Below are 12801 nucleotides of genomic sequence, written 5' to 3' on the forward strand. Positions count from 1 at the left end.
GTACTTGGTGTTGGCTAAATTTGAAGGCTAACATGGATGACAAAGTTAAAATCCTTCCTTTCTGAAATCATGGTGGTTTTTCTAATTAACTAAAACTATCTAGCTCTAGTATGCAGTGGGAAAAAATATTCAAGGGAATCAGGGTTTTAACATGGATGTCTTTCACATCATCAAACCCCAGAAGTGCTTTGTTATGCTTCTCATCTATAATGACTTCAAAGCATGCACGCCTAATTGGTCTAATACTACAAATGTCAGCTCTCATTAATACTCTGGATTCATAGTGCTACGAGAGCCATCTTAAAAAATTTCCATTTGCAAAGTCACATTTTCTTTGAAGCAGGAGAAACTCCCAGTTGAACAACTCTTCATTTTTATGGAAGAGGACTCAAATGCAAGTTTCTAGGTTCAGTTGTTGCAGAATTAATGTCAGAAACCATGATAACCATACACTAAAAGCTCAAACATACTGAAGAGGAGCACACACAGATCAAATGTCACACTATTCCTAAACCCATTTCATGTTTTTAAGAATTAATATTCAGATGTATACCTCAAAAATTACATCTTGCATATATTATAGATTTTGGATAGAAGCCTGCCACAGACTGCACTTCGCTACTTTCAAAACAGTTCTATTTATCGCTCTGGTGAATAAAGCATTTCCAATAATATGTTTGTTCAGATTTCTTTATCCTGAAGCTGGGTTGCCGTAACTTAAAATGAACAAAATAAAAAAATGCCCCAATCCTGTTCGATACACTGCAAAAATCCTGCTTCCCATGTTGCTTTTTAATGGTATGGGGATGAATCTTTAAGTTGGGGGGGGGGGGAACTAATGGAAGAAGGCACGTTAAGTGAGGATGTTCCAATAAGCAGGGATGAAGAAGCGTGCAACCCAAACATAACTGCGTTTGCTGGAAGAAATCCCAATTGTTTTGAAAGAGCTGTTAGTGTTGCTCCCCCCTCACCCTTTGAAACCTGTGCAATCATGTGCAAAGAGCCTGGTGGCTTTTTGGGTACGTGGGAATGGGAAGAATTCAAAACAGAAAATCGCTGCAGGGTTCATCTAGTGGGATTTTTCTTTAGGTTGAAGAAGAGAAGGCTGGGAAGATAAATTGAACTAATGAAAAAAATACTCTTTACAAACAGTAAAAGTGCCTTCCAGTCTTCGGAACAACTTGTAAAATCTGATCCAGCAGAGGTTTGGGTCAGCAGTCATACTGAAGGAGGTCATTTTTGCCAGTTCCCCTCCCACTGCAGGCCCCTGCTGTGTGCTCCAGAAGGTTGGGAGGGCAGTAGTTAACCGAGGTTTTTATACTGCATTGCATTTTTTTTTATTTGCAAAGCTAGTAAACCGCAACACGTTTTTAAAACTTGTTTCTCTACATAACTACCATTCTAGGTAGTAATAGATTGAAAGAAATCCTGACCCTAGCAGTCCTCTTAAATACAGTTGACTTAATAATGTAAGAAATCTCAGTGAGTTTAATGCTAGAGGTTGTATCTGATGGTGTCCATCCACTGATGGGAGGCTTTTTGTCTTCTGTCAGCAGGAGGGAGATGAGGGGCATATTTGGCCACTTCTTCCCATGCAACCTCTCACACTGTTCTAAAGGGTCCTCCAGCATTCTGTAGCAAAATAGAGAGAGGGGAAGTGGGAGGAGAAATTGACAGAAATGGCCTCCCTCCCTGGTACTGCGGACAAACCCCCTCTGCATCAAAGAGCATCAGTGGAGGGACACCATTGGACATGGCCTTAGGCCTTTTCCCATTTCTTCCAATAGATGCTGAATCCTTGTAAAGCTAGGATGGAGAAGTACTGGTCCTCTAGATGTTGCTGGACCACAGCTTCCCTGACCATTGGCCAAACTGGCTGGCCTTGCTGGGAGTTGGAATCCAACAGCTGTTGGGTCACATGTTCCCCATCCCTCCTGTAACGTTTTGGGGTACCCTTTCTCCTGTCTCAAATAACCATAGAATGGCAAATAGATGGGGGAGAAAGAGAGCTGTAAACCAGCTTACATTCAGGGTTTTTTTTGGTAATGTCTCTGACATTTCTTGGCTAGCCCATGTCTTCTGAAATTATTTTCTCTTATTCTCTTAATCTCTCTTCTGCCCCCCCCTTCCACCAATAAATCCATTTTGGGATTTTGCTGTTAAATAACGTCTCAAGTGTATGGGGATATTTTGCTAGCTGGTTGCAATGATGAGTGTAATGAGCGTCTAGTTAATTTTTTGAGCTGTACCATTTCAAACTTTTTTAATCTTCCCACACAAAGGATGATTAAAGCCCAAATTGTTCTGTAGAAAGTAAATTGGTTCTAAGAGCTCCACACTGAAATTCAACCTTCTGAGCAATTAATTGTGTGCATTATTGCAGTGTCCTGCTTTTAAACATTCCCGTTAGCAAGTATTTTAATATCTATGTGCAGGATTTGGCTCATTGAATTAGTTTTATTTTCTGTGTGTCTCTGTTGCATAGATCCTGCTCATTTCTCTTCTCCCACATCCAACTCAATGTAACATCTGAATGCAGCTGATCTCAAGTCATGATAAAAACTGGGTTGATGGCGCACAATTCAATAATCCTTTTATAGATTTGGATCCTTATCACTTAGGCAATGTTTTTGGGTTTAGCAGTGGACTTTGCCGCATTGAATAGCTTGGTGAAAACAGTTTTAGGAACTCCTTTGGTATTCTGTAAATGTGGTTCATTTAGTTAAAAGGTCAAATGTTTGAAAATAACGCAGTAGAAGATTAATTGTATGGTCAATATATCTTTAATTCTGAGTAGGGTAGCAATCCAGAGGACACAATGGTAGGTAAAGTTTAGGGCTACAATTTGTGAATCACCAGGATTCTGGGAAAAAATTGGTAACGGCTAGTCAAAAGCAAAGGAGTGTTCGCTTTGCTAAACACACTAAATTGATCTCAAATGGTTATAGTTAGGACAGAGTCTCAAACAAAGATGTGCTCTCCCAAGCTTACATTCCCAGTATGTTTGCACACCTATCTTGGTAATGTCTGCACTGACTTGATCATGTCTACAGAATGAAAGAAGGCAGAATCCTCAAGGACGTGCTGTACAGGGAGCTGGCTTCATGTACCAGGCCCCCTGGCAGACTAACTCTGTGTTACAAAGGTGCCTGCAAATGCGAAATGAGGGTTGGATGCCTTCATCTGCCCCAGCTGCAACAAGGCATGTCTCTCCTGCATCAGTCTCTACAGCCACAGCAGGTGATGCAACCTTCCAACAAGTTGACTTCACCTGCAAAGGCTCACGCTTTTATTTTCTCCTGAGACAGACGGATGCCAACTCTAAAAGGTAAAGGTAAAGGACCCCTGACAGTTAAGTCCAGTCGCGAACGACTCTGGGGTTGTGGCGCTCATCTCGCTTTACTGGACGAGGCAGACATTTTTTCCGGGTCATGTGGCCAGCATGACTAAGCTGCTTCTGGCGAACCAGAGCAGCACACAGAAACGGCGTTTACCTTCCCACCTATTTATCTACTTGCACTTTGACGTGCTTTCGAACTGCTAGATTGGCAGGAGCAGGGACCAAGCAACGGGAGCTCACCTCGTCATGGGGATTTGAACCGCCAACCTTCTGATCGGCAAGCCCTAGGCTCTGTGGTTTAACCCACAGCGCCACCCACGTCCCTTATTGCAGTTAATAAACATTACCAATTTAGGTTCATTAACCCTTACCTCACTAATACTGCAGAGGAATTGCTCTGTGATATTGCCCCCTTCGGTCTGTGTAGAGCTTAGAGGCCCAGGGCAGGAATCTTGTTGAATAAAAGGATAAACTCAAACAAAAAAGCAGCTGGTCCTTGCTGCTCCCCACAACTGGCTTAGCCTTCTGAGGCCCAGGACAAGCCGCTACCCCTCCCATTCTGCACAGGCCTGGCTCCTTTCCTCAGAATAATAAAAGCCCTATCATTTGCACCCACTTCATATAATAGTTATAGGTGTATACCAAGTGGGTACAATATGTGATAGCAAACCTAGGTTTGCTGTTGTGTGATGCGCAAAAGCATTCCCATACTATGGTCTACAAATAATACATGTTGGCACCGCTCAGGAGTTATTTTTATGGACCATCTCTGGAGCATTGTAGTTGCAGAGCTTCTGTGCTCCAGTTTAAACTCCTTTTCCATGTGGGTTTGTGAAGCCGAAATGTATCAATATGCAAAAGCATGACACATGCTTTAGTCAATAGCAGATAGTGTTACTGCCCCGCCAACCCCTGGGCAGAATCCCAAGGGCACATAGATCTGGAGGCCTCCTGCTGTAGTGGCACCAGTATTTTAAAATACTGTTCCTGATGAAATCAGACAGGCAGATTTTTGATATTTTCTTGTTTGCTTTTTGTTTCATCAAACATTTTTAGAGAATTTATTACATCCATTGTTGGTCATTTGTTCCTGGACTTTATTATTCTATGATGTCTTAATGGTTTTTATTGTATTTTGGAACACGCTGCTGCAATGTTTTCCTTATGAGTTCGCAGTTTATAGATACCCTTAAGCAATAAAATACCCCTTGAGCTGTCTTTCAGAGGATTCTCTGTAAGCAACGGCACTTTTCTTCCTCTGCTAATGTTCCCCAGTTTACCTTCTGACTCATGCAAGGTTGAGGAGCTGTGTGGTTTTCTAGATTTTGAGTCCCACTGTAGGGTTTCTGTAGTTGAACTCATCTATACATATGTCAAAGTTGGGCTGGGAGTGTTGCCCCACTCCACTAAAATGGTACATATCTCCTGCTTGGCTGTTGCAATGTACTCTAGGTGTACACCTTTGAAGGTGATTGGGAAACTATAACTAAACCAGAATGCGGCAGCTAGACTGCTGACTGGGAGTGGATGTCAGGAACATAACATTCCAGCCCTAGAAGATCTACATTGGCTCCCAGTATGTTTCCAAGCGCAATTCAAAGGGTTCATGCTGACTTTTAAAGCTCTAAACAGCTTTGGGCTTGTTTACCTGAAGGAGCGTCTTCAACCCCAGCGTTCAGCCCAGACACAGAGATTCAGCTCTGAGGGCCTTCTGGCTGTTCCCTCACTGTGAGAAGTGATCAATAGAAGGCCTTTTAGGTAGTGGTGGCCACCTTGTAGAATGCACTCCCATCAGATATCAAGGACATAAACAACTGATTTTTAGGAGACACCTGAAGGGAAGCCCTGTACAGGGAAATTTTGAATGTTTGCGGTTTTCTGTTTTTTAATATTTTGTTGGAAGCCGCCCAGAGAGGCTGGGGCAACCCAGTCAGATGGGTGGCTTATAAATAATAAAATTATTATTATTATTATTAGAGGGCAAGCACTTTTTATTTTGAATATTTCTGACAGGAGTTCAGTGTTCTGACTCAGCAAAGCATTCAGAACCTGATAATGCAACAGGCAATGCCCAAAAATAATAGGAGCAATGAAGCCTGCCTTTATTTTGTAATCCTGTTTGTTTTTCTAGAACAGATGAATAGCCTCAGAATCACTGACTCAATTTTTGGATCCCATTTTCATGACAAAGCGAATGTCTAGTCTAAAAATGAGCTCACTATAAAACGAGGCTTCCTGATTCTGGCTCTGGCAGCTGCTTCTAGTTCACCTCCTCCTCCAGGAATATTTGCACCCCACATTGATCATGTCCAAAACTGGAAGCAAGGTAAGTATGTTTGTGGTCTCAGGATGCCTCTCTTCCATTCATTGTCTGCAAGAAAACGAACCTCTTCTAACAGGAATGCATTGTTTGCTAGCTTAGCAGAACCAAGAAAAAAGCAGAGGGTTGAGTGGCTCCCTGTCTAAGGAGGCAGGTGGTTCATTTCTTGTGGCACGTACCAGGTTAGATAATAAACAAACACCTGGAATTATTAGCGGACTTTCCTAGTTTTCCTTGTAGCATCTCCAGCAGATATAATTCTGTCAATTTGAGATCAGTATTTGAAAATGACAACATTAGACAGTGTGAGATGCATATTTCCTTTGTTGTTGTTTTGTTTGTTCTGTGGAAGAGGAATCAAGAGGAACCTGGATTTACTGGCGTGTTTTTCTTTTAAATGCAGCTTTATTTCATATATAGAGTCAATGGTCTTGCAGAGGACTTTTGTGTGGCTTAGATGTCTTCCCTTCATGTTGCTTTGCATATCTGTTGCTATGCTATTTTGTCTTACATGTCCCGCCTGTAATTTCTGGGGAGATACTGCCATTGCTATTGTAACTGCAATTTGGAAAGTGGTTGCATAAGAGTAATGGGCCCCTGTCTGTGATGCTGTTTGTTCCAAAATCTAAGCAAATAACTACCAACACCCCCACCCCCTTATCTGATGAGCCTCTCTGGAGAGGGTTTGCCACCACTGAAGCGCTGACCACCTATCACACCTCATACATGGAGAAGGACATTTAAAGATGTGACAACTCCCCTCATCCACCCTAGTCCTAATCTGGATTGCCTAATCGGGTCTTTGTACAAACAATGAAGTACAGAAATATAAATGTATTGTTTTGCGTGACCTTTAGATTCTTCTTCTTCTAAGTTAAGAAGAAGAGGTTTGACCAGAAATGGAGAACTTTCCCTGCCTCTGAAGTGTCAAGCGGCTACAACTTTTGGTGCTTGGTCAGGGGTCCCGTAGGTAGACTCTGGTGGGAGCAGAGCTAATAGCAAATTGCTTTCTGTTTGCTCTGCCGGGGAGTGCTAGCAGATGGTGGGCCAGATTCTGCTGCAGGATTCATGTAGAGAATCGGGTGCAAATGTAATCCCCGCACTACCACTTCCCCCAAACAGCAATCTGGGTACCCACTGAATATTTGTACGGTTTGAATGCACGAAGGATAAGTTTCATAGCTGCCAAGTTCTCCCTTTTTTAAAACGGAAATTCCATTATGCTGAATAGGCTTCCTCGCGAGAAAAGGGAAAACTTGGCAGCTATGATAAGTTTACTGCTTCAGATAGAACAAATGGGGGGGGGGTGGAACAGCTGTGATCTCCCTCTCCCTCCTTATGATCCTATCCCTGGATATGTTGTCCAAATAGAGTTTGTGTGAATTGGCTTTGATGCACATTCTGAAAGCGACAGATGTTTAAGGTAGCCTGGAGTTCCCCTGTCTTGAACTGGAATGTTGATTCCCCACCCCTTCTGGTGCTCTTGAGTAGAGTAGCAGGATGCGATTCATTACCAAGCTGCCTATGTTCTATCGCAACCTTATTATTCGCCCAGGCATTTTAAATTTTGGCATTTTGAGCTGGTTAACTTTATTGTGCTGTTGGTTTGTTGTATGCTGTATTTGTAATTTCACATTTCTTTGCATACTGTCCTAAAATCCACATTTGGATGAAGGGTGGTTTATGCATTTTTTAAGTAAGGAAATGCTGTGAGCTCAAAAGAGTCATATCACACATAAGAAATGCAAAATGTCATCTGTACCTATTGCTGTAATACTGACTAACCTAATTGCAACCTTACCATAGACTTCCTGTTGATGCTCAGGGTACTTTTTGCCTAAATGTTCTGTCAGCTTGACAGAACTGGGTTGTTTGTGTTCTTTGGGTTGTTTATGAGCCTTGGCATTCATCTATGACAACTAAGTCACAGGTTCTCTTGTGCAACTCTCTTGTACCTAAAAATGGAAGAGGAATTCCTAGTGGAGCTTGTTATTTAGGTATAGGAAATAAATTTAATGTAAACTGACCTAAACATATATCAATATGTGACCTGAAATTTACACTTCTCCAAATTTTGTGACACAGTTCTCCAAGCAAAACAGTGCACAGAAATACATCTATTAAGGAAAATAGCTTTCAAAATAGTTGTCAGGAAAACTGCAAAAAACGAGGTAAATTTGCATGTAAAATGCACATTGTAGAGGATGCATTTCCCCCACAAATTTTCATGCAGATGTGAAAGGAATTGGAAACTGATGCAGATATGGGCCAAATTGGAGTTAAACTTGAAAAAAAAGGAAATGGAGAGAAACTGAAATTGATATATGCTCCCATCCCTCGTGTCCATGTAACTTTAGCCAAGCTGCGCCATGTCCAGTGGAAGCATGATTCCTTTTGTACTTTGCTTGTGTTTCAGATCACCTTCTACGAAGGCAAGAATTTCCAGGGGCGCCGCTATGAGTCTGACAGGGACTGTTTGGATTTCCACACTGACTTGAGCCGCTGCAATTCCATCCGTGTGGAGGGGGGTGCCTGGGTTGTTTATGAGCGGCCAAACTTTGCAGGGAACATGTATGTGCTGACTCATGGGGAATATCCTGAATATCAACGGTGGATGGGCCTAAATGACCGCGTCAGCTCATGCAAATCTATTCAGCTAGTAAGTCGGACATTTACCTCCTCTCTGTTTGGCTCTGAAATGTGGGCAAATGGGATATTCACATAGTAAGATATTCAGCTAGTAAGTCGGACATTTCCCTCCTCTCTGTTTGGCTCTGAAATGTGGGCAAATGGGATATTCACATATATTGACACTTGAGACGGGTTCATTTATAAGTCTCCTCTTTTTTTAAGTACACACAGATCCTCACACTGTATCTGTATCTAATGTTATTAACATGGATAAACACTGAAACAGGGGCGAGGAAACTGTGGCCCTCCTGATGTTGTGGGACTCCAACTCCCATCAGCCCCAAGCAGCATGGCCCATGGCAGGTATTGATGGGAGTTGTAGTTCAACAACAAATGGAAAGCCATGGGTTCTGCACCCCTGCATTGAAGAATGTGAAAGTTTTATTGGTTTCAAGAACCCTGCTGAATCCAAGCAAAGACGCATAATCTAATCCAGCATCCTGTTCTCATAGTGGCCAACCAGATGTCTATGACTTGATCCACCAAAAGCGAGAGTGGTCAGAGTGGTGCCCTCCAGATATTGCAGAACTGCAACTCCCCATCATCCCTGACCTCATGCTTTTGAGGCTGGGATGGTGCTGGAGGACTCACCTCTTTCGATAGAGCCTTTTGCCTGGGTCTGCAAAAGTTCTGGTAGGCTATAAAGCAGGCATCCCCAAACTGCGGCCCTCCAGATGTTTTGGCCTACAACTCCCATGATCCCTAGCTAACAGTACCAGTGGTCAGGGATGATGGGAATTGTAGTCCAAAACATCTGGAGGGCCGGAGTTTGGGGATGCCTGCTATAAAGCATGGTTAACAGAATGCATGTCACATGGGACCTTGGAGTCTGATATGCCATAGGATATTAAAGGTGATATGTGCCATTTTGGGAAAAGCTTGCCCAGAGGGGTGAAGCTACAGCAACAGCCTCCTGGCAGCAACACGGCTGCCGCTTACTGGAAGGAAGGAGGCAAGATGATGATGAGGAAAGAACTCTGCCAGTGCATTGGCAGGAGTGCTGAATTACCTTTGGCAATGCACCTGTGCAGCCCCAACTTTACCATTGCCTCATTCCTCCGGTAAGCGGCAGCAACATTGCTTCTGGGAGGTTATTGCTGCGGCTCCACTGCACTGGCCAAGCCACTCCTGTGCCATGTGCAATTCCCACCATGTGGTTTTACAACAGGGATGGGGAACCTGCGGTCTTCCAGAAGTTGAACTCCAACTCCCATCAGGCTAAGCCAGGATGACCATTGGTCAGGGATGATGGGAGTTGGAGTCCTGCAGCCACTGGGGGGGGGGCACAAGTTCTCAATCCCTGTTCTATACTCACAATTGGTAATGAATGAGATTCTTCCTGCTTCTTGCTAGGGGGCACTGGCTGACAGGGATCTCACAGAAAAGTATAATAAAGATAACTAAATCCACATCAAGGGGTGGTTGGTTCTGCGTCCACAGCTACAATACATTCTTTGCTTTATTGGGTAATGTCTATTTTCCACCCAATTTTGCAGTCTGAACTGTGCACAGCCTCTGCTCAGCTCCTCAATTGCATGTTGTGTTCTCTACCCTCCTCCTTCTAGCCCAGTGGAGGCAAATACCAAATCCAGCTCTTTGAGAAGGGTGACTTTAGTGGCCAGATGCATGAATCCACAGAGGACTGCCCTTCTGTCATGGATCAGTTTCACCTGCGCGAAATCCACTCCTGCAAAGTCCTGGATGGGGCCTGGGTTTTCTACGAACACCCCAATTTCCGTGGCAGGCAGTATCTTCTGGAGAGAGGAGAGTATAGTAAACCTGTCGAGTGGGGGTCTGCGTCCGCAGTGGTCCAGTCCTTTCGCCGTATTGCAGAGTAATGGGCAGCATTAAGTCTAAAGCCGATGTGAAAGCTGACTTGATGCCATAAATAAAGCACTTGTGAGTTCAGTTCCACTTGTCATCATTCATGGTAAAAATGTGTGTCTGTGTGTTTTCTTTAAGGGAGATGACTAATCTTTGCAACATCCATTCACAAGGAAACTTGAGTTTTGCTCAGATTATTGGGGGTGAGGAAAAATGAAGTTTGTCCCTTTGCTTTCTATGACAGCCCATAGAATACTGTCTAACAGATATGCCTAATGGTTTGGATAAAACAGGGGAGTCAGAGGGCAAGGTTTCAGGATTCCCTTAAAGGTCTCTCCCATTTCCCTTTTTCAATCCCACCTTGCACTATACAGTTAAAGAAGTATCACACCACTTTAAACAGTCATGGTTTTCCCCAAAGAATCCTGGGAATTTTAATCTGTTAAGTGTTTCCTGTGAACAGGGATTGACTATTAAACCACTCTAGGAACTGTAGCTCTGTTGGGGGAATAGAGGTCTCCTAACAACTCTAAGAACTGCTGTAATTTCCATCATGGTAATCCAACAATTGGTTCCACTTTCTCCATCCTTTGCTCTCCAGATTTCTGGATTATTATCATTTGAAATGCACTGCCTGCCCTTCACCCCCAAAGTAATAGAATCATAGAATCATAGAGTTGGAAGAGACCACAAGGGCCATCCAGTCCAACCCCCTGCCAAGCAGGAAACACCATCAAAGCATTCTTGACATATGCCTGTCAAGCCTCTGCTTAAAGACCTCCAAAGAAAGAGACTCCACCACACTCCTTGGTAGCAAATTCCACTGCCGAACAGCTCTTACTGTCAGGAAGTTCTTCCTAATGTTTAGGTGGAATCTTCTTTCTTGAAGTTTGAATCCATTGCTCCGTGTCTGCTTCTCTGGAGCAGCAGAAAACAATCTTTCTCCCTCCTCCATATGACATCCTTTCATATATTTGAACATGGCTATCGTATCACCCCTTAACCTTCTCTTCTCCAGGCTAAACATACCCAGCTCCCTAAGCTGTTCCTCATAAGGCATCGCTTCCAGGCCTTTGACCATTTTCGTTGCCCTCTTCTGGACACGTTCCAGCTTGTCAGTATCCTTCTTGAACTGTGGTGCCCAGAACTGGACACAGTACTCCAGGTGAGGTCTGACCAGAGCAGAATACAGTGGTACTATTAAGTCGCAGGGCAGCTTACAACAATTAAAACTCAAGGTTAAAAACAGTTGAGAGCCACAGAAAGAAGGTGAGTTTTTTTAAAAAAACAAACCTACACTGCAGGTGACCAAAGTCAGGGTAAAGAGGATTGCAGCTCCCATCAGCCCTGGCTAGCACGTCTGTTAAATTGAAATAAAACTAATTTAAGTTTGTAGTCTTTCCAGCTAACTTAGTCTACTGTAAGCAGACAAAGAAGTCCAGGAGTATCTTTAAAGCTTCATACAATTATCAGATGAACACCCCCGTTTAGATAATAATAGTGGGGTGGTTAACTCTTTACTGGAGTCTCTGTACAAAAAGCAAAATAAATAAATAAATAAAATAACAATATATGGACCAATGCGTTCAGAATTTCCATCTCCCCATGGACATGTACAATTATAGAGTGGGTTTCTCATAAAAGGACTCTCAAGTATTGCTGAAGGAAGCACATTCAGTGGTGCACTCGAGAAAGCTCTTCTATATTTTAGATTTGTTAGATTCCGTAGATAAGATGCCATTGTATGAAGGGGACTAGTTAGAAAACAGTCATAGCGGGGACGAAGTTTTCTCATTGCAGAGAGATTGCTCTGTTGCTCAGTGTCAAACAGGCATTGCCTCAATATGTGTTTTGCTTTACCGAGACGTAGAACTTAGTAACTATTGTGGGGGAAAGCCAAGAAGGCATAACCTTAAATTGATGGCTTTCATCCAACAGCTTTTGTGGGAATCGGGCAGAGCTAAAGGAAGCAAGGCAGTAGTGGCTAAATTCAACTTGAGTCAAAAGTTAAATGCCCGAATCCAAACCTGCATGGAAATGGAGGGAAAACCAGCTTTAAATCACAGAGCAGCAGGGCCGTCTTAAGCGTATCTGGCGCCCTGGTGCGAAGATCCCTCTGCCCCCCCCGTTTCCCAGCACGGCTGTCTGGCGGGCACAGCGCAGCTGCCGCGGGCACAGCAGCGTGACACCCCCCTGGCGGCCCGGCGCCCTGGCACATTGCGCCACCCAGCCTTGCCTTACAGCCGGCCCTGCATCCTGGTACAGGGAACATTTATCTTAAGGTATTAAGCAGTGCTCTTTTTTTTAAAAAAAAAAATGTTTAGGGGTACTCTCATTTTCCTACTCATATTGAAATACTGCCCCTCAATCAGGCCAAACTTAGATCCACAAAATGCATACCCCTGCGTTCCCCCAGAAAAAAGCACTGGTATTAAGACCACAGAAGGTCTTGTGGGTTTTATAAGGCCCACCCAAATTTGAATCTAGGGTTGCCTAGGGCTTGCCAATCAGAAGGTCAGCGGTTCGAATCCCCACGACGGGGTGAGCTCCCATTGCTCAGTCCCAGCTCCTGCCAACCTAACAGTTCGAAAGCACATCAAAGTGCAAGTTGATAAATAGGGATGGT

General features: G+C 43.6%; 1 protein-coding gene across 1 annotated transcript; it reads left to right on the forward strand.

Annotated features, from left to right (window-relative positions):
* Window positions 1-7923: 7923 nt before the first annotated feature.
* CRYGS (crystallin gamma S) lies at window positions 7924-10259 on the forward strand. Its single transcript, XM_035133648.3, has 2 exons — window positions 7924-8319; window positions 9917-10259. Exons 1-2 carry the CDS (start codon window positions 7924-7926, stop codon window positions 10187-10189), a joined length of 669 nt encoding a protein of 222 aa, XP_034989539.3. The 3' UTR covers window positions 10190-10259.
* Window positions 10260-12801: the final 2542 nt, after the last annotated feature.

Source organism: Zootoca vivipara, chromosome 5 (assembly GCF_965207765.1).
Source record: "Zootoca vivipara chromosome 5, rZooViv2.hap1.1, whole genome shotgun sequence".
NCBI lineage: Eukaryota > Metazoa > Chordata > Lepidosauria > Squamata > Lacertidae > Zootoca > Zootoca vivipara.